The 18,531-nt window shown below is 34.7% G+C and overlaps 1 protein-coding gene across 1 annotated transcript; it reads right to left on the bottom strand.

Annotated features, from left to right (window-relative positions):
• Window positions 1–264: 264 nt before the first annotated feature.
• Window positions 265–18,229, bottom strand: LOC140431949 (E3 ubiquitin-protein ligase MYCBP2-like; the record flags this gene model as incomplete). Its single annotated transcript, XM_072519816.1, has 7 exons — window positions 265–428; window positions 626–878; window positions 3,475–3,758; window positions 3,848–4,035; window positions 8,816–9,022; window positions 12,249–12,425; window positions 17,993–18,229. Coding segments are annotated over 7 exons (1,510 nt in total), but the record flags the coding sequence as incomplete, so codon positions are not given.
• Between the last annotated feature and the right edge of the window lie 302 nt (window positions 18,230–18,531).

Here is an 18,531-nt window from a genome sequence, read left to right as displayed (position 1 = left end):
TCCAGTCTCCATTCTAACTACATGACCAGCCCATCGAAGTCCCTGATGTTTAAAGAATTCTGAGATCGGTGTCTCTTTGAACAGTTGGCAGAGTTGATGATTGTACCTGGATCTCCATACTCCGTTTTCGTTAATAGGTCCAAATATCTTCTTTAGGAAGTAATATATTCTAATACATTGAAAAAGATTTCTATACAATCGTAACTTACTTTAAAATATCTAGAATATGCTGACAAAATTGAATATAAATAAAAATTAATTTACCTGGAACTGGACTGGAACTTCTGCTGGATAACTTTGGAGACGATATCAGTCCACGGGGACTTTGAGAACGTTTTGGGGTATCAGGAGGTGTAATTCCATTTCCATTTACGCTACTTTCACTGTGTGCTTTTACGGGTGGTGCAATAGATGGCTCAGACGGGTCGCTACAAATGATTTTAAAAAAATGAATAATTAAATTTGATTTCACAATGTTTTGTTCGAATTCCTCCATGTAAATAACTGCTAATAATGGAGATAAGGATGAACTCATGACTAATCCAAAATCTTGTTTGTAAGTTTCAGGTTGTAAGTAAAACGGTTTCAGGACCTTAATTAATATTGTTCTGCGTAAAAAACTTACCTTTTTATATCGTCTCCTTTGAACCACTTCGGCAAACTACTCAATTTACCTTCTTTCTTCTCCTTTTTCGGTGTCTTTGTATACTCCGGTTGGGCCCCCTCGCCGAATATAAACGGATTCGTAGGTAAAAGTTCATCAGATTCAATCGAACTTGATCCGGAAAATAAAAAATTTGCTTCGTTGGACTTTAATGAAAAGTTGAATCCTCTTTTTTGTTTTCGTGAGCTATCGTCAGAAGTCAATTTGGGGCTACCTGTAACATTATTAATTGTTTAAAAACAAATATTTAAGCAATGTGACAAAAATAATATAAGCAATAATAAATATACATAAAGGATTTTTTTTTAAGTTTAGCTTTGGTAAGCATTAATTGGCCTAGGGATGAGACGTGATTTCACTACCGGTGATTTAATCACGGTGTTTAGAAATCAACGGTAACTACCGTTCCTTGCTAACTTCGATAACCGGGACTAGATACACTCATGGACAAAAATATCGAATATTTTGGAATTTTCTAATTTTTGTTTTTTCAAAATAAATTCTGGTCAATCAAGTCGTTTATTGTAAAATAGAGTTTATTTTAACAATGTTTAATGAACAATTTTAAGTTTTTATGCGGAGAAAATTGCAAAAAAAAGAAATGTTTAATATTAGGTAAATAAGGTTATTTTACTCTAAACTTAAATGATAATTTAAATTGCTTAAACAAGTCGTTTTAACTGAAAGAAGTGCATGATCAGTAACGAGTATTCCCCTCTCTAGCTCTTATTACTGGTTGCATCTTTCTCAGCATGCTTGCAAGTAAATTTTGGACATATCCTTGGGAAATTGCATTCCATTCATCCTGTGCAGCAAGCCAAAGCTGCTCTATCGTATTTGGAACGGGATTTCTTTGTCGTATGCTGCGTTTTAGGTGATCCCATTTAGGTGATGTGCTCTATTGGATTTAAATCCGGGCTAAATGGTGGCCAATCCAATCTTCGAATTTGAAACTCATCAAGATAATTACTCACTATGGCAGCAGCATGTGGTCGAGCATTTTCGTACATTAACGTGAATCTTTCATATTTAATGTAACCACCATATGACAAAACATGATCTTGCAGGATGTTTTAAACGTAAGAATCACCAGTAATCCGTCCAATCACTCTTACACAAATGCGGTACGTACCTCCCAACTAATACCTTCCCAAAGAATTATACCTTCAACTCCAAAACTAACAGTCTGGGCGAGACTGCAGCTGGCGAATCGTTCTCCAACTCTTCTGTAGAGGTAGATTTGACCATCTGGCTTCCATAATAGGATTCTGGTCTCATCAGTGAAAAGAACGTTTTTCCAGTTGTCGATATTCCACTAAATATGTGTTCTTGCAAATTCCAAACGACGAGCTTTATGATTTTGAAGAAGACATGGAACTTTGGCGGGGCGTCTAGGCTTTAAGTTTGCTTCTTTTGATCTTCTTCTAACTATTTGTGAACTCACATTAACTTGTCTAACGTTTAATAGCTCATTTCTGAGGAGCATCGATGTCAATGAACGATTTAAGACACTTTGTTTTAGATATTCTGTTATGTGTTACTTTTAAAAACGTTTTAATTAAGTGGCTCATTAGGCTAATTATTCTGTAGTATTCGCATGTTTTTGCATTTAATTTTTTTGGTATAGTTACGAAGGTCGACTTTAACCAGCTTTGGGGAATATTTCGAGTTATATGTATTTTGATAAATATAGTCGTTATCCATTTTATTCCTTGTTCGTCCATAAGTTTCAGGAATTTTGTATGAAATTTGTCAGGCCCCATAGTTTTACCATCCTTTATTTTTCTAATAGCTGCCGTGACTTCTTTAATGGTAATCGGGGGTCCTGTTTGGCATTCTATGTCTTCAATGGAAATCTGCCTTTCATCTGTAAAGGTTACTTCCACACATTTCTTCCAATTGTCTAGTCTCTCTTTCACAGTAGTGGATTACCTTGATTGTCTGCCAAACATACAACTCTTCTAGGCTTGTATAAGCCTGCAGCTTCTTTAATTTCTTTGTGCATATTGAATGAATCGTGTTTCTGTTGTAATAGCTGTATTTCCGCACACTGTTCTCTCAGTTGTGTGTCCTTAGCCATTCTGATTGCTTTTTTTGTCTCTTTGTCTATTCTTGTGTATAATGTTGTGTCCTGATCTTTGACCTATCGCCTCTCTTCCATCATATCTAGAATCTCATTTGTCATCGACGATTTTTTCTTAATTTTTGATGGTTTCAGGATTTTTTCTTGTATGTCTTGTGAAACTCTATGCAATTTTTCAAGCTCCTTTGAGTAACCTGATGTCATATTTTGGGTTGGCACTACGTCGAATCTTCTTTAGCCTGACCCTCATTTTGCAAATCAGTGGATTATGGTTTGAATTGGATTATTTTATGGATTATATTTAGTATTTGTTTGTTATATCTGGTCCTTCGTAATTTAGGAGTTCGTGCGGTATTCTGTCCTCTATAGATTTATAAGACATAATAAACAATCAAAATATTCAAGTAATTTACTTTTCCAATATTGCCTTAAAGAACTCATGGGTTAAGACTGACAACTATTTAATATTTAATAACTGATAAATATTTCAAAAATTTATAACAAAAAGAAAATAGACAGTCCAATAATTGTAGACCAATTTAAGCCAATCAAAAAACTAAAATACTTAATAAAAGCCAAAGTAATAACTGAAATGATATTGGGAAACTTGCCCAAAATTGGAGATCATGGAATAAATCTAATAATATTTTATCTTTAGAAAATTATATGGTACAAAAAAAATCTAAGATCTAAGATCTTTCTAGATTTTAGATTTTCAAAAAATTACCTTCACAATCGTTAACATTCCCAAGATATAACACGTTGTTGTGACCAACTGCTAACGACCAAGCCTCGGTTTCTGCGCTGAAGCAATACTTTTCTTTTGTCGGTTTATCTAGTTTCACCCAACATCCATCTGAGTTTACGGTGTATTCCGATATCCCGATTCTGTTTCCGAGTGCCAACATTCCGACCGGCGTGGCTTTAAAACTTGGTCGACTGCGAACGTTATGGCCAGAAGCTCCACATTTAATTACTTGGTAGTTAATATTCAAATTTGGTGTTTTATGTCTGAAATAAAAATATATAAATTTTTCAAAAACTAAGACGTAAACATCTTAAAAATAAACGTTATTGACTATTTACTATTTTGCTTTTACCTGTCTTGAGGCTCTGGTGCTTTCCTCACCGAGTCAAGCGTAGTTTTTGGTTCTTCGACGGGCAAGAGAAGAGTTTTGCCTAGGTGTTGATTGTACTGTAAGCACCACGCTTCTGTTATACTCATGTTGCAGTACTGCTTTATGGTTTCCACTGACAGTCGAAGCCATACACCATCGTCATTGTGTATCTGAAAATATGTAGTTGGTCTTTTTAGTACTAAAAATATTACACAATTGGATCATAAGATTTAAAATCCAAAAAAAATGAAATATAAATAATGTCAGGTAAAAAATAAAGATCAGAGTTAGGCAGAACATAACTATTAATGACCAAAACTTAGAAGTAGTAAAAGAGTTTATGGGGGGCGGTAATCAAAGATGACAATCACATAAAAAAGGGGTCTCAGCAAGGATAGCTGTGGGGAATAGAGCATTATGCTTCCTGTCATCATTATTAAGATCTCATCATCATCATATAACGGGGGTCCTACGGCGATTGCCGCTTCCCGCATTTCAGCCTCCATCTTTTCCTATCTCTCCAATCTCCCTCTTCTAAGCCTCTAGATTGCATTGTTTTTGTAATTTCTCTTCTCCAGGAATTTGGTGGTCTTCCCCTTTTCCTTCTTTCTGGCGGAACATACATTAAGGCTTTCTTTGGCCACCGCTCCTCCTCCATTCTCATCACGTGACCATACCATTGTAATTGCCTTCCTTGTATTCTATCTGAAAGAGTATCTCTAATTCCTGTACGGTTTCGTATTTCCTCATTCCTGATTCTTTCCATTCTCGATACTCGACATGACCTTCTAAGATAATCCATTTCCACAACGTCTACTCTATCTCGTTCATTCCCCGTCATCGTCCAACATTCGGCACCATACGTGGTAACCGGCTCCACAACTGCTCTGTATACGCGAAGTTTGGTATGCATCTCTATTTTATTAGACCACAGTAATGAATTCAGTACTCGGATGCATTTTTTCCCCCGGGCCACTCGGTTTTGTACATCTATCTCAACTCTGCCATCTGCTGATACGATGCTTCCCAGATATTTATACTGGTTGCAGCCTTTCACGACTGCGTTTTCAAGCCTCAGATCTGTGGTATTTCCTCCAATCTTTAAATATTCTGTTTTGCTTATGTTTACAGTAAGCCCCCATTTGGCATATTCCTCAAACAATTTTCGACCCACACAATTTATATCTTCCTCATCGGTTGCAACCACCACCTGACCACCCGCAAACAACAATGTACACAGAGTTTCTTGTCCCACTCCGATGCCCACAAATCCACACCTATTTCTCCAATTCCTCAATGCTTCTTGGACGTATATTTTAAAGAGTGTCGGTGACAAACAGCATCCTTGCTTTAGGCCTTTAGTGAATTTAAATTCATTTGAGGTTCTGGTTCCAATTTTTACACAACTAACTGCATTTTCGTACAATTTATATATCGCTCGGATATACGTCGAATCCAATCCGGACCTTTTGAGGACCTCAAACATTTTCTTTAACGGGACACTATCATATGCTTTCTCAAGGTCCATAAATACCAAATGGGTCTCTCTACTTCTTTCGACACGCTTTTCAATTATTTGTCTTAGGATAAATATATTATCAAGGCAGGATCTCCCGGTACGAAAGCCGCTTTGTTCTTCAATATCTTGTATCTGTCTTTCAACCCTCCTCTTTAATATTCTGCCGTACAACCGGCCCACAGAGCCCGTCACACTAATACCTCTATAATTGGAACAGTCTCTTTTATTCCCTCTCTTACATATGGAGCCTACATAAGATTTATTCCAATCTTTAGGAATTTCCTGTCCACACATACATTTATTGAGATCTTAATAAATGTATTATTAAGATCTAAGCTGCTAAAAAGACAATCTAAATTAAGACTGTACATGTCCATGTCAATTATTCATCCAATTGTTACACATGGAAGTGAAACATGGACATCGGCGGGAAATAAATAAATTGTTAGTATTTGAAAAGAAGGTTCTCGGAATGATATTTGGCCCTCAAAAGATGATTTGGCAGGAAGGTGGAGAAGGCGCCGCAATGCTGAATTGGTGACTCTATATGGTACTGAATACGTTGTCAAACAGATAATTATAAATACGTATAAAAAAATGACGCACAACACACTTTTCTTTAAAAAACTTTTACATTGAAGTGAAAATTTCTGTTGTAATTGGTATATATTTAATTAAAAAAATTAAATCAAAAATTCCAAAGGGATTATCTTCTTCTTCTTCCTTCTTGTATGTAGGCTTTAAAGCCTGTTTCTTGTTCAGTATTAGCCTCCTAAGTTGTTTAAATTATGGCACCATCTTTTTTTTGGTCTGCCAATACTTCTTCGTCCATTTGGTGACTTATCTCATGCTATTCGTACTATCCTATCCTCTGCCATTCTAGTAATGTGTTTGTTCCACTTCTGTTTCCGTTTTGTCACCCATCCATTTATGTCTTCTTATGTCTTCGCTTCTCTTCTTATATTGCATGCTCTTCTTATGTCTTCGCTTCTCTCCCTATCCAACAGACTTTTCCCTGATATTCGACGAAGTATTTTCATTTCCGCTTTACTTGCTTTTAAGCTTTGTGGCCGTACTTCTTCTTCAACATCTCCGTAAGTAGTTATATGCATTTCCAGATATCTAAACCTTCCTTCCTGCTTTATTATTTTCCCATCAATTCCGATTTTACATCGTAGTGGGTATTTAGATGTTGTCATACAGTTTGTTTTTTCTGTTGATATTATCATATTGTATTTCTTGACTGTTGTATTGAAAATGTGTGTTAATCTTTGGAGCTCGTCTTCTGTCTCGGTGATTAACTGCATAACATAATATTTGGATTTCTTTCTTCCCCATTCTGTAACCATGACCTGTACGTACTGCTTGTATTATTTCGTCCATTATTATATTAAAGAGAAGTGGGCTTAACGAGTCACCCTGTCTGACTCCGCTTTGTACTGATATACACTGTGTTATCTTTGCCTGTATTCGATTATGGAAGTAGATGGTTTAGATGGTTTTGTATAATATTGATTGGTATGTTTCTTTTATACAGTAGATGTAAGACGTCTTCGGCTTCAATGCGATCGAAAGCCTTTGTCAGGTCTATAAAACATAGATATGCTGGTTTATTGTACTCGATAGCCTTTTCTATGATTTGTCTTAGTAAAAATACGGCGTTTAGGCAGGATCTTCCGGATCTGAATCCTTGTTGTTCATCTGATAAGGTTATTAGTTTATTGATTTTGTTGGTTAGGACTTTTGTGGTAAGCTTAAGTGCGGTGTTCAGTAGATTTATACCTCTATAATTGTTGGGGTCTTCTTTATCTCCTTTCTTGAACATTGGTATCATTATGCTATTTCTCCATGCGTCTGATATCTTGTAGTGCAATATTAGTTTTTTTATAAGTTTTGTCATCTCTAGGGTTATACTTTCTCTTCCGTATTTTAGAAGCTCGTTCGTTGTTCCGTCTGGTCCTGGTGACTTTCTATTTTTAAGTGAATTTATGGCTATCTCTACTTCCTGAAAACTAATTTCTATTTCGTGTCTTAATTCCGGTACGTTATTGTATTGATTATTATTTTCCTTTCCTTTAAACAGTTCCGTCAGGTATCTTTTCCATCTGTTGGCTGGCATGTTATTGTATTCCTTCAATTCTGCCATTTCTTTCCGCTGGTTTCTTATTAATCTCCATATTTGTTGTTGTGTACCGTATTCGCTTTTCATCCTTTTTGTAAACTGTTCCCAGAGTTCATTTTTTGTTCTTCTTGCCAACTGCTTTGTTTAATTTCGTATTCTTTTAAATTGATTATAATAGTTGATTTTTGTTCAGAACGAACTTTATCGGACTTATCACTTCATCTTCAGTAAACTTAGTAGTAGTAATACTGGAGCCAATAACCGCATCACCAAGTAGTGGATGGATTTAAATTGAAAATCACATACTTAAAACTATTAAATTAAACGACATGTCGATGAATATAGATTTAACTGTCCGGGGACGGCATGTCCCTACTCTAAACAGCACTCACATGAATTTTGTTCTTCAAGAGCCAGTCAACTGAGTTTATCCCCTTCGAAGCGAGCATCGCAGAATAGAGAAGTAAGTTATCTTAAAAGGACCTCTATGGTTATATGAGTGCATTTTCAACGCCACACAGAGCTATTTAGTATCGTACTCTGATTGTACTATACGGTATAGAAGTAGCCACTCACTCACCACTCACACACAAAACCATGATAAGAATGATTATAGTTTTCACCATCGTGTAGATGATAAGACAGTTACAGATCTTGCAAATATTTTCAGAAGAAACAAAAGACAAGAATGAAATAAAAATATGGAAACTAAAATACCTTAGTTGTGTGATGAGAGGAAATAAATACCAGCTTCTGTAAGGTATGATTCTGAGAAATATTCTAGGAAACCGTAACGCAGAAGCAAGCATTTCATTGTTTTCGTAATCACGAAGACCACTTTAGAAGAACTAGATACATGAACATCCGACAAAAATTCAAAAGATGTATTAATCAAAAATAGATATATTATAATATTTGTTACCAAAATGGAAAAAATAATAACCAACATAACTGTGCGGTTATTTTGGTTTCGGCAACAAAAATTAGATGGTCATAATCAGATTACATTTTGTTAACAGAACGTATAAGTAGTTGTGACCACAAATATTTTAGTGCTACTTAACAGGTAGCTATAACCACAAAAGCGGTTGGATATTGATTTATAGAATTATGATAATGATCAACAAAAATACAGAAGCATCATACCATTTAAATCCTACTGCTAAAGTGGTCGTAACATCTAATAATATTCTAAAGGATTCAAACCACAAATGTGGTGGAATGTTCTAAATACAACCACCAATAAAAAACTGGATTAAAAAAATTAAAACCCTATTTTAGAATTTAGACAAAAAAACCTTATTCTTACCTCGTCAATAAAAGCGATAGTTCCATTAACATGGACAATTCCAATTTGTTCGCTTTGTAAAGAAGGATGCGCTCGAATTCTCAGTCCCGCAGAATTCTTGGCAACGAATTTTCGTAATTTACTGGGTTGATGTTGAGATTTTTTCGACAAATTTTGGTTGGGAGGTGTCATTCCTTGTGGTGGCTCCTTTACTTCAACTTTAAATATCTGAAAAATATTTACAGTATTTCAGTTAAACGTTTTATTAAATAAGTTAAGAATATATGTTTTTCATAATAAGTAACACGAAATAAAATTAATAGAAAGGTATAGAAAGGTAAACAATGCTTGTTGCAATAATCTTAGCTTTAGAATATACCATAGAGAATCTTCTTTTAAAGGGGTCGAATTTGCTTGTTTTTAAATGACAAAACTGTCGTATGATTTTGTTGGTTTCTCTGTAGATCATTGTTCCATCCGGGAATGATTTCATTCCTTCCTTATTTCTAACCATTTCTGAAGATTTTTACATTTGGCTCTTGACTTTGGTTCCATATGTCACTGGTTTTTCTTAGATTTTTATAAGAATTTCCATTTTGTGAGTTTTCGGCATTTTCCGTATAGTACAGAGAAATAAGACAAGAAGAGACCCTGTTGGGGATCGTGACTAATCCAGATATCTGACAATTTTTTAGTTATTATAGGCTTATATAAAGAAATTCTATATATTTTAAGCATGAATTTCGGCGTCTTTTTAATTATTAACAATTTAGTGTAAAAAATGTCATTCTTTCGATTCTTTGCTTACCATTGAAAAGCTTAATATTTGAGGTAAAATTACAAAACTTTATCTTTTAAAAAATAAAAAAAGCTGTAATAAAAAGATTTTTTGCAGTCTAAAAATTAATACACCATTGTTAAAGATTTATCAAAACATTTGGTAATAATATAAAATTTTTACATATACTTCTTTGAACACTCATTCAATATTCGATTGTTCGGTTGCTGTTTTGTAAAAGACATATTTCTCGCTGTGTGAATTACATCATGTAATACTATGTGCTCCGTGCAGTTCTAAAGCCCGCCACTCACGTTCCAACGGCGCAGTACGATTTTGTCGAATGCAATTTACAGTACAATAATGTTGAAAATCGGATGGTAACACACATGTACCGATTTTGCAGTATGAGTTTTACTTTCAAATCAGAAACATATACTTTTAGTGGGTCTTGCTCTTTGTATAAACGAAAGAAATACAAGAAACGTAGAAGGTGGTGCAAAGATTGGTTGCTGAAAAGACATACATATTGTCACGTACATTTATTATAAAAATTGGGATTATATCCAGATAATTTTAATTCCCTTTCGTAACATGTTCGGAAATTATTAATTTTCTTTTTTATTAACTCTTTTTAGCAACCAAAATATTCACAGCTTTTTTTCTAGCGGTGTTATCATGATTTAGCTGCAGACCTGACTTGTTTGTCTGCCGTCAAATCGCGCCGATTTGGTCGAATGGTGAAAATACACGATCAAATAAGTTCAATTTTGTAGCATTCGACCAAAGCGTCCTGCGGCGTTGGAACGTGAGTGGAGGGCTTAAGACATTGAGCAGTGGCGTAACTAGTGGGCGGGAGCGGTCCGCCCCGGGCCTCTGACATGTGGTGCCTCCAAATTGGCATAAAAATTAGGAAATTACAAAAAAAAAATTAAGCATATAAAGCTATGCTCTTGTACACAATATAAAATAGTTTCTTTTTCAAGTCATTATTGAAGACAGTCGATATAAATTAGTCACGAAGGCTCTCCAGTTTGCTTCGGAGAAATGTGATGAGATGGGAATTTCCCTTGGAAAAAAGTAGGAGACGTTTAAAAAAAATAATGCCTGGAGAAACAGCAAAAAATACTATCTCTCGAAGATAAAACTAAAAAAATGTATGAATGTTAAGACAAACTACATCCAGAGCTTCAAACTAGAATGTAAAGAATGGACACTGTATTCGAAAAATTTAAAATCGTTCAAGTCGAGTATATACTCAATGATTGTGACACAATTCAATAAGCAAGAAATTGTTAATGAAATCAAAAGACATCGTCACCATATAAGAGCTGCAAGAATAAATGAAGAGGCCAGAAATTGGACTACATTGAAGATGGCACAGTTTATTCTTGATATGGACCTGATGGAATCTGTTCCAAATGTCTTTGGAAGAGTATGTGCTTCTAATGAAAGGAGTTTTTCAAAATTAAAACTCATAAAAAGCTATTTACGATCTGCGATGAGCCGTATCCGGCTAAATAGTTTGGCACTCCTCTCAATTTAACGTGAAGTAGCAAACAGCATCAACTTCGACAACGTAATCAAACAATTTTTAGAAATAAAAATCATAAAAAAAATATTTGTAAGTAAAAACTCTGAAATAAATTAAAGTATGGATATTAACAAAATTATCCTGTGTTATCACTGTTAACCATTGCTTAAATATTTGGATAATGAATAAAACCAAACCAGATTAATTCAATTAAAAGTAATTTTTAGCATAGCACAGGTATAAATTGTATTATATTTTATCTTTAAATTTCAAACACGTTGTATTTAGATAGTTTCTATATGGAGGTAAGTCTTAGCCCTTTCTTATATTGGGTAAAGAGGCTTCTTCGGTTACTTCTGCCCCGGGCCTCCTGAATTGTAGTTACGCCACTGACTGCGAGTCTGAGTCTTTTACTACTCCGCAAAGGATAAACTAAGTGGGTAACTTCTGATCCTTGACTCAGTGCGTACAAGATCCTTGACTAATAGTGCTCGTGGATCAACTGAGAACAAGACACAGGGTGAGAACATGACATAGGGCCTGTTGCTATTTCAGTAACTGTAGCTTACGACACATCTATGAGACCAAACGAAATCTAAGGTTCCCTTTTTTAAAGATAGACACTGTTATGCCTTCTTTATTTTCTGCTGGTGTTTGAAGTGTTGAAGAGTTTTATATATTCCTCTGTGATTGGTTCTCCATAATACTCGATAATATATATAATAATAATAGCTCATTGAATATTTGTTATACATTTTGTGTTTTCTTATGATTAAGCTATCCTTAGGAGTTATCCTTAAAGAGACTTGTGGCTTTCTGTGAGGCCACAAGGATACTAAAGAATTAGACATTCTAAACGGCAGGAAGGGCTCAGACTTGGAGCCCCTGCTGATTACTGCAAGCCCAAAATAGCGTAGGCCCCAGAAACGCTACAGAATAGGTCCTTATGAACCAAACGAAAAAAGCTACCCTTTTGTTCATTTATTGTGAAAATTTAAGCGGTTTCTCAGGTTTTATGTAATTTAAAAATATATGATCCTTTAATAAATTATATAGTCTTTCTTACATTTAACAATGATCTTAGAAACATGTCTTGGAACAAATTAACTAGATTTTTTGTATCAAACAAAAAATAAACTTACCTCTTCCATATCATATCCGTCGATATTGACCAAAATTGAATAGCAGCCAATTGAAGCAGGAGTCCATGTAGCGTTGTAAGATCCATCAGAATTGGATCGTACCAACATATTTTCGCCTGACCGTTTAATTGGTGGAGAGGTATATCGCAATTCTTCGAACGAATAGTTTTGGAACGGCTAAAAATTTTAATAATAAAAATTAAAATAATACATTACTACAGTAGACTCCCTCTATAACGAGAACTGAAATGACAGACTAATTACCTCGTTATAAGCCGATCTCGTTATATCAAACAATAATAATACTGTGCATACATATGAATCTGTAGTTTTCTAAACCATTAACTTCCTATAGTGAAACCATTCGGAGCAATATAAGATGTTAATAAATATTGTTTGAATGGCGTTTTTGAAAAAAAGTTGTTTACTTTTATTGTCAATGAAATATATTAAAACATAAAAGAGTTGTTTACTTTTATTATCAATGATATACGTTAAAACAAAAAATCTGTACTTATATTTTTTTCCAACTACATAATGTATAAAGCGTATTCTCAAGGATATCATAAACTATTGCTTCTGCAATTTTAAGAACTCTGTCATTTTTAACTGCTTTAAATGGTCCAGTATCATTCCATCATATTTTCTAAAGATGTGAAACAGTTGTATTTATTCATTGTAAAGAAGTTTATTGGGGGCTGCAGTTAAGTTTATTGAGGGGCTGTTTGAAAAGGTATTTATTTATAGCCACGACCCGACCAAAAACATAAAAAAACACGTTTTTGGATCTTATTTTCTCTCGTTTTAACCAAATTTGCCTCGCTATTGACGGTTATAGTTCAATAGAAATTTCACGGGACATCTAATGTATCTCGTTATAAGCGAAACCTCGTAATAACCGTGTTCGTTATAGAGGGAGTATACTGTAGTAATATTCAAAATTATTAAACGAGTAAGTTTTTTAGAAAAACAGTTTGAGAATAAATATCAACTTAACGAGGACCTTCATAAATAGGGGCTGGAGATAAGATCCTTTAATAAGATGTATTGAGCCCCTTCTACTCATTAATAATTGCGTAAAATGATCATAAAACAAAACAAAATTGCATTAAATGAAAACGTGTTCAAAAAACGAAATGTCAAAAAACGAAATTAACATTTTATACCAGCGGTTCCCAACCTTTTTTAGCTCGAGGCACACTAACTTAAAAACTCGTTCAGCCACGGCACACTTGGGTAAATAATCTCTATAATGAGTATAATAATAATGTATTGTTATGTGATTTTTTTACTGTTACTTTCTTTAAAAGTATAATTTAAAACATAATTCATTGAGTTAATGCGGTACTCATTATGGAAACTAATTAGGAAAATTAAAAAAACTAAATTTTAATGCACAAACATATATTTTGTATTAAAAGAGACGAGTTGATAATAAAAAATAATAGAGTATAAAAGAGAATGTTCGTCTAATTCAAAATAGTGACACCGATATCTAATGCAATATGTGTGCTTGGTGACACTCTGAGATAGCGCGTTAGGACGTATTGTATTACCAGTGAAAACACAGGAGAACGGGAGGTTGAAATACGAATACTGGCGGGGAATAAATCATTCTTTGCCATTCAACATCTAATGAGGTCAAAGCTTCTCTCAAGGCGTGCCAAAATCCAAATGTACAAAACCATAATACGACCAGCAGTGACATATGGAAGTGAAACATGGACATTGAGAAAGAAAGAAATCAATAAGCTATTAGTATGGGAACGCAAAATCCTGCGAATTATATATGGTCCTTGCAGGGACAGCGTGACAAATGAATGGAGGAGCAGATACAACAATGAAATAGACTCTCTTCGGGAAAGGAAACATCGTAAGATACATAAAAGCCAATAGATTAAGATGAGCAGGCCACGTGGTACGGAGTGATGACGACAGACTGATTAGCAATGTGTTTTGGGAAAGACCAGATGGTAGAAGATCGACAGGAAGGCCTAGAAAAAGGTGGAAAGACGTAGTCAGGGAAGACCTGGAGAAGATGGAAGTAAGGCCATGGGAAATAATTGCACAGGATCGGAATCAATGGAAGGCAATAGTAAACGCGGCAAAAACTCACGAAGAGTTGTAAAAGCCAATGATGATGATGATGATGACGTATTGTAGACAAGCAACAAGCACACCCTCAAGTCGTCCTCATAAAGATTTTAGCTGTGAACGATTTTTGTTCTTGATGGCGTTCATCGATGAGAAAGCAGATTCACAAATATAAGAAGTTGAAAACGGTATTATTGCATTCATAGCTTTCTTTGTGACCAGTAGATATTCATTGAAGAGGGGAATCCAAAATAATGCAACATCTACATTAACTTTGATTTTCTTCAGTTTTGACTAAGCCTCTGCTTCTTTAACTAGTTTCCTGTACTTAAGTTTAAGTACACGGTCGTTTTTTATATCTATCAGTTCACCCTCTTCATTAGAAGTGAACAAGGCCGTGTCATAAGCCGACTCGATGTATGAATTTCGCATCCAGTCCATTGATGACGTATCGAGGAAGGGAAAATATTTTTTGATATTGCCTTTTAGCTAACTAAGACTTTTCAAAAAAAGGTCTGACAGATTTGGTTTTACATTGCAATTGTTTGTTAACTGAAACACGTCCCACGTGGCTTGATTTTATCCACAGTAAAAACTTTTGCTGGAAGGAACTGATTTTATCAGTAGAAATGAGGATGTTTTCGTGCTTTAACAAAAACGTTTCGTGCAAAAACGCAACTTTGGTGCACCAGTTGTCATCACTAAGGAAACTGGCATATTCAGACTGTTCACAAGTAAAAAATACTAACAGCTCCTCTGTAAGTTCATAGAATCTTTGAAGAACACGTCCTCGAGATAACCATCTTACTTCTGTATGCAACAATAACTGCGTATGCTCAGAATACCTAGCAGAACACAAACTGTTAAATAATCTCGCTTTTAAAGGCATACTTTTAATAGTTTCACAACATGTTGCAAAACGTCATTCAGTTCCGGCATCAATGACTTAGCAATAAGTGCTTCTCTGTGTAAAAAAAAATGTGTGAAAATAATATCTGGATTTTCCTTTTGAACTAAAGCCAGAAACCCTGTTAAGTGTCCTACCATAGCAGGGCAACCGTCTGTGCAAACACTCAAACAAGACTGCCAAGACAAACCAGCAGTAATAAAATAACTGTTCACTAATTGAAAAATGTCTTGTCCTGTTGTATTTTCAGGGAGGTCTTTACAAAATAAAACTGTTTAATTATGTTAGATTCTCAGATAGATCTAATGAAAGTAATAACCTGGAAACCAGTTATATCTGTAATTCGTCCACTTGAAGCGCAAAGAAATCAGCTGTTTTGAGTTTTTCATTTACTTGGGTTTCAGCATCCTTAGACATGTCCTCGATACGCCTTTTAATCGTATTATTGGATAATAGTATTTTTTTAAAGTCTTATTCACATTCTTCACCAAACGGAATCGTCTGGGTTAAGGGTGGACGGATCGATCAACACTCGATCTGACAGTTAACTATGAAACATGTCTGTCTAAGACCGGTAAGGAACTGCGATTAGATCAACACCCTAGCAGAAGCGGTTCAGCCAACACCCTAGGGCCAGTGAAGTTGTTCCCAGATCAACACTCTGATATAACTCCCAGGTCGGTTGGTCTTTAGTCAACACCCAAAGGTCCGGTGGAGTTCCTATCAGATCAGCACTTTTCACCGAGATCGATGGAAGTCGAACTTGCGGCAAGATCGTGTGTGTACAGAGCAGTGGCAAGCCAGTGACGATAGCTGGTAATGCACATTGTTACACCCCCGTCTCTTTGCAGAAAAAAAAAACTTTTTTTGTGGCGTGGACCCTACAAAGGCGTGATTCCATCAACTGAATTGTCTTTGTCGGTTAGTACTCCGTATTCGGCGTATTCCGTACTAAACTGTGGATGATTGTCAAGAAAATGTTCCTATCTTGGGCATGGTCCCACCAAATCAGTTGGGACATTGCGCCAAGGCTTTTTATAGTGGATAGATACTATAGTGGCAATAAAAGGCATTTTATTATAGTTTCTAACATAGCGTTCCATTTGAACATAGCCAGACCAGTATTTTTGCGCTATTAGGTAAATGATTGTTGCAATTCTTAACTGGCCTGCTGCTATGCCGTTCCTATTCGGTTTGGTTTCTATTTGGGTCTCATTTAGTTTATATTCGGGTCATGTTCTTCTTCGGGTTTGAAAATATTAGACACATACAAGGTGAAAGACATCAATAACCGATTCACTAAGAAAACTGAATTAAACACGTTAACAGAAAGAAAGAAAGATGGTGAGAATCACTGCGGGCAATGGAGATAAATCGCTACAAGATAAACTTAATATTGCCATAAGTTTTGGATTCAAGATTTTGTGAAATAAGTTTTGATTATTTTAATAACGATGAACGATGCCGATGACAACTGCAGAAACGGAAAGATGTTTATCTATTTTGAAATTGATCAAGACGTTTCTAAGGAATACAATGTCGGAAGAAGACTGAGGGCGCCAAGTTGTCCATTGAAAAAAATTTAAGTTGGAAAAATTTCTGACTTCGACTAAAAAGTGATGGATAGGTTCATATTCGATAAGAACAGACGGATTGAGTTTTATTTTAAGAAGTAGACTTTGGTAAGTATTTTTTTTGTATTCTTGAATCAGCGCCCCCTAAACAAAATTACCAGCCTCCAATGATAATAACGTATATACGTAACTCCATATAATTAAAAATTAGAAGAAGATAACACTAATTATGTCATCAAAACATTATTTCAAACAATGTTTATAGATAAAACATATTTTGTACATAAAACGGCAACTTTTCATATATTCTTTTTTTCGAAAAATAAAAATACAATAAAAATAGAATACAACACTTTAGCGAAGCACAGAAAAGTGCTAATAAACCTGTTCCTTGTTCGAAAATATGTTTACCATCACTTCTTTATTGTCTAACCCTAGGTGGCCTACGGCGCCTCCTAACCAGGAAATTATCGTCACCACATGTATCGACAAGTTCCAGAATATTGTTTGCTCAGTGTTTAATTGTGTGTAAAATACGAGCATCCCCAATTTAAGAGACAAACCAGAATATTTACCTACTTGGGCGGCAAGTGCGTATTTACTGACACATTTCTATGAATGGAAATTTAATCATTACCGCATGTTAAAAAATATAATGAGTGATACTGATAGATAAACGCTCATCCACAAAAATATCGAATATTTTGGAAATTTTCAATTTTTTTTTGGAGTGACTATTATTTAAAAATAATTTTAGATTACTGATGTTACTCATATAGTAGGCTGATGTACTCAACTGATGCACTCAAACCCTCCTCTGGTTTGCGCGATGTCTATTGCTATCCTGGGCGTACACTACTGCCGCCAATCCACTTCTTCATTTACTTTCCGAAATGTGTACAAGTTTCAATATATCTTCAATAGAATTGTGATCCAAAAATATATAATGTTAATACATAAAGATTTTTTTAGTCACACCTTCTAAGCCCGCAGTTTTTAAAAATTGGACAAGAAAAATATCGAGTCTGATATAAATCAAAGTAAAAAAATCTACAGAAAGTTATTAAAGAAGCTTTAGATATGCGAAAAAGATAAAAGTAATGATGAAAAAAAATTGTAAACGTAGTAACTTAATTAACAAATTAAAAAATTTAGTTGCATATACTGACCTTCATAACTGTAATAGAATGGAAACACATTTTATCTCTAATGGTGGGTTCATAAGGAAGGTGTAAAGGAGGAGGTGGTAATCCTCCATAAGTCATTAAATCAGGTTGGCTAATTCTTCTCATTTTTCGACCTACATCTCCATCTCCAATTTCCTTTTTATCTATCGGTATTGCCTTTACTTCCACCTTCATGTTTGGAACAAACACCATGTCTCCATATTGGTCTCTAGTGAGAACCTTTAAATATAATATTAAATAATTCAATAATCAATAGATTATTAGGACGATAAAATAATAGAACAATATAAAAGAATTATTTACAAAATGTTAATTTTAGTTTCAAAAATTATAAACGGAAACCTTGCTTCAATTAAAATAAAAGATCTTTCCTTTTTCTTGTGAATTCTTAGTCATTAAATGATGAATTTATATACTCTTTTAAAAATTTCCCTTATTTTATTTTTCTTTTAAAATTTTAACTTTCTCATATTGCCTCGTTTTCTAATCAGTTAATAAATAATAAACTCTGAGATAGCGCG

The sequence above is a fragment of the Diabrotica undecimpunctata genome, unplaced genomic scaffold, assembly GCF_040954645.1.
Source record: "Diabrotica undecimpunctata isolate CICGRU unplaced genomic scaffold, icDiaUnde3 ctg00002330.1, whole genome shotgun sequence".
Taxonomy (NCBI): Eukaryota; Metazoa; Arthropoda; class Insecta; order Coleoptera; family Chrysomelidae; genus Diabrotica; species Diabrotica undecimpunctata.
Note: the sequence above shows the minus strand (reverse complement) of the source record. Positions and strands in the feature narration are given on the sequence as shown.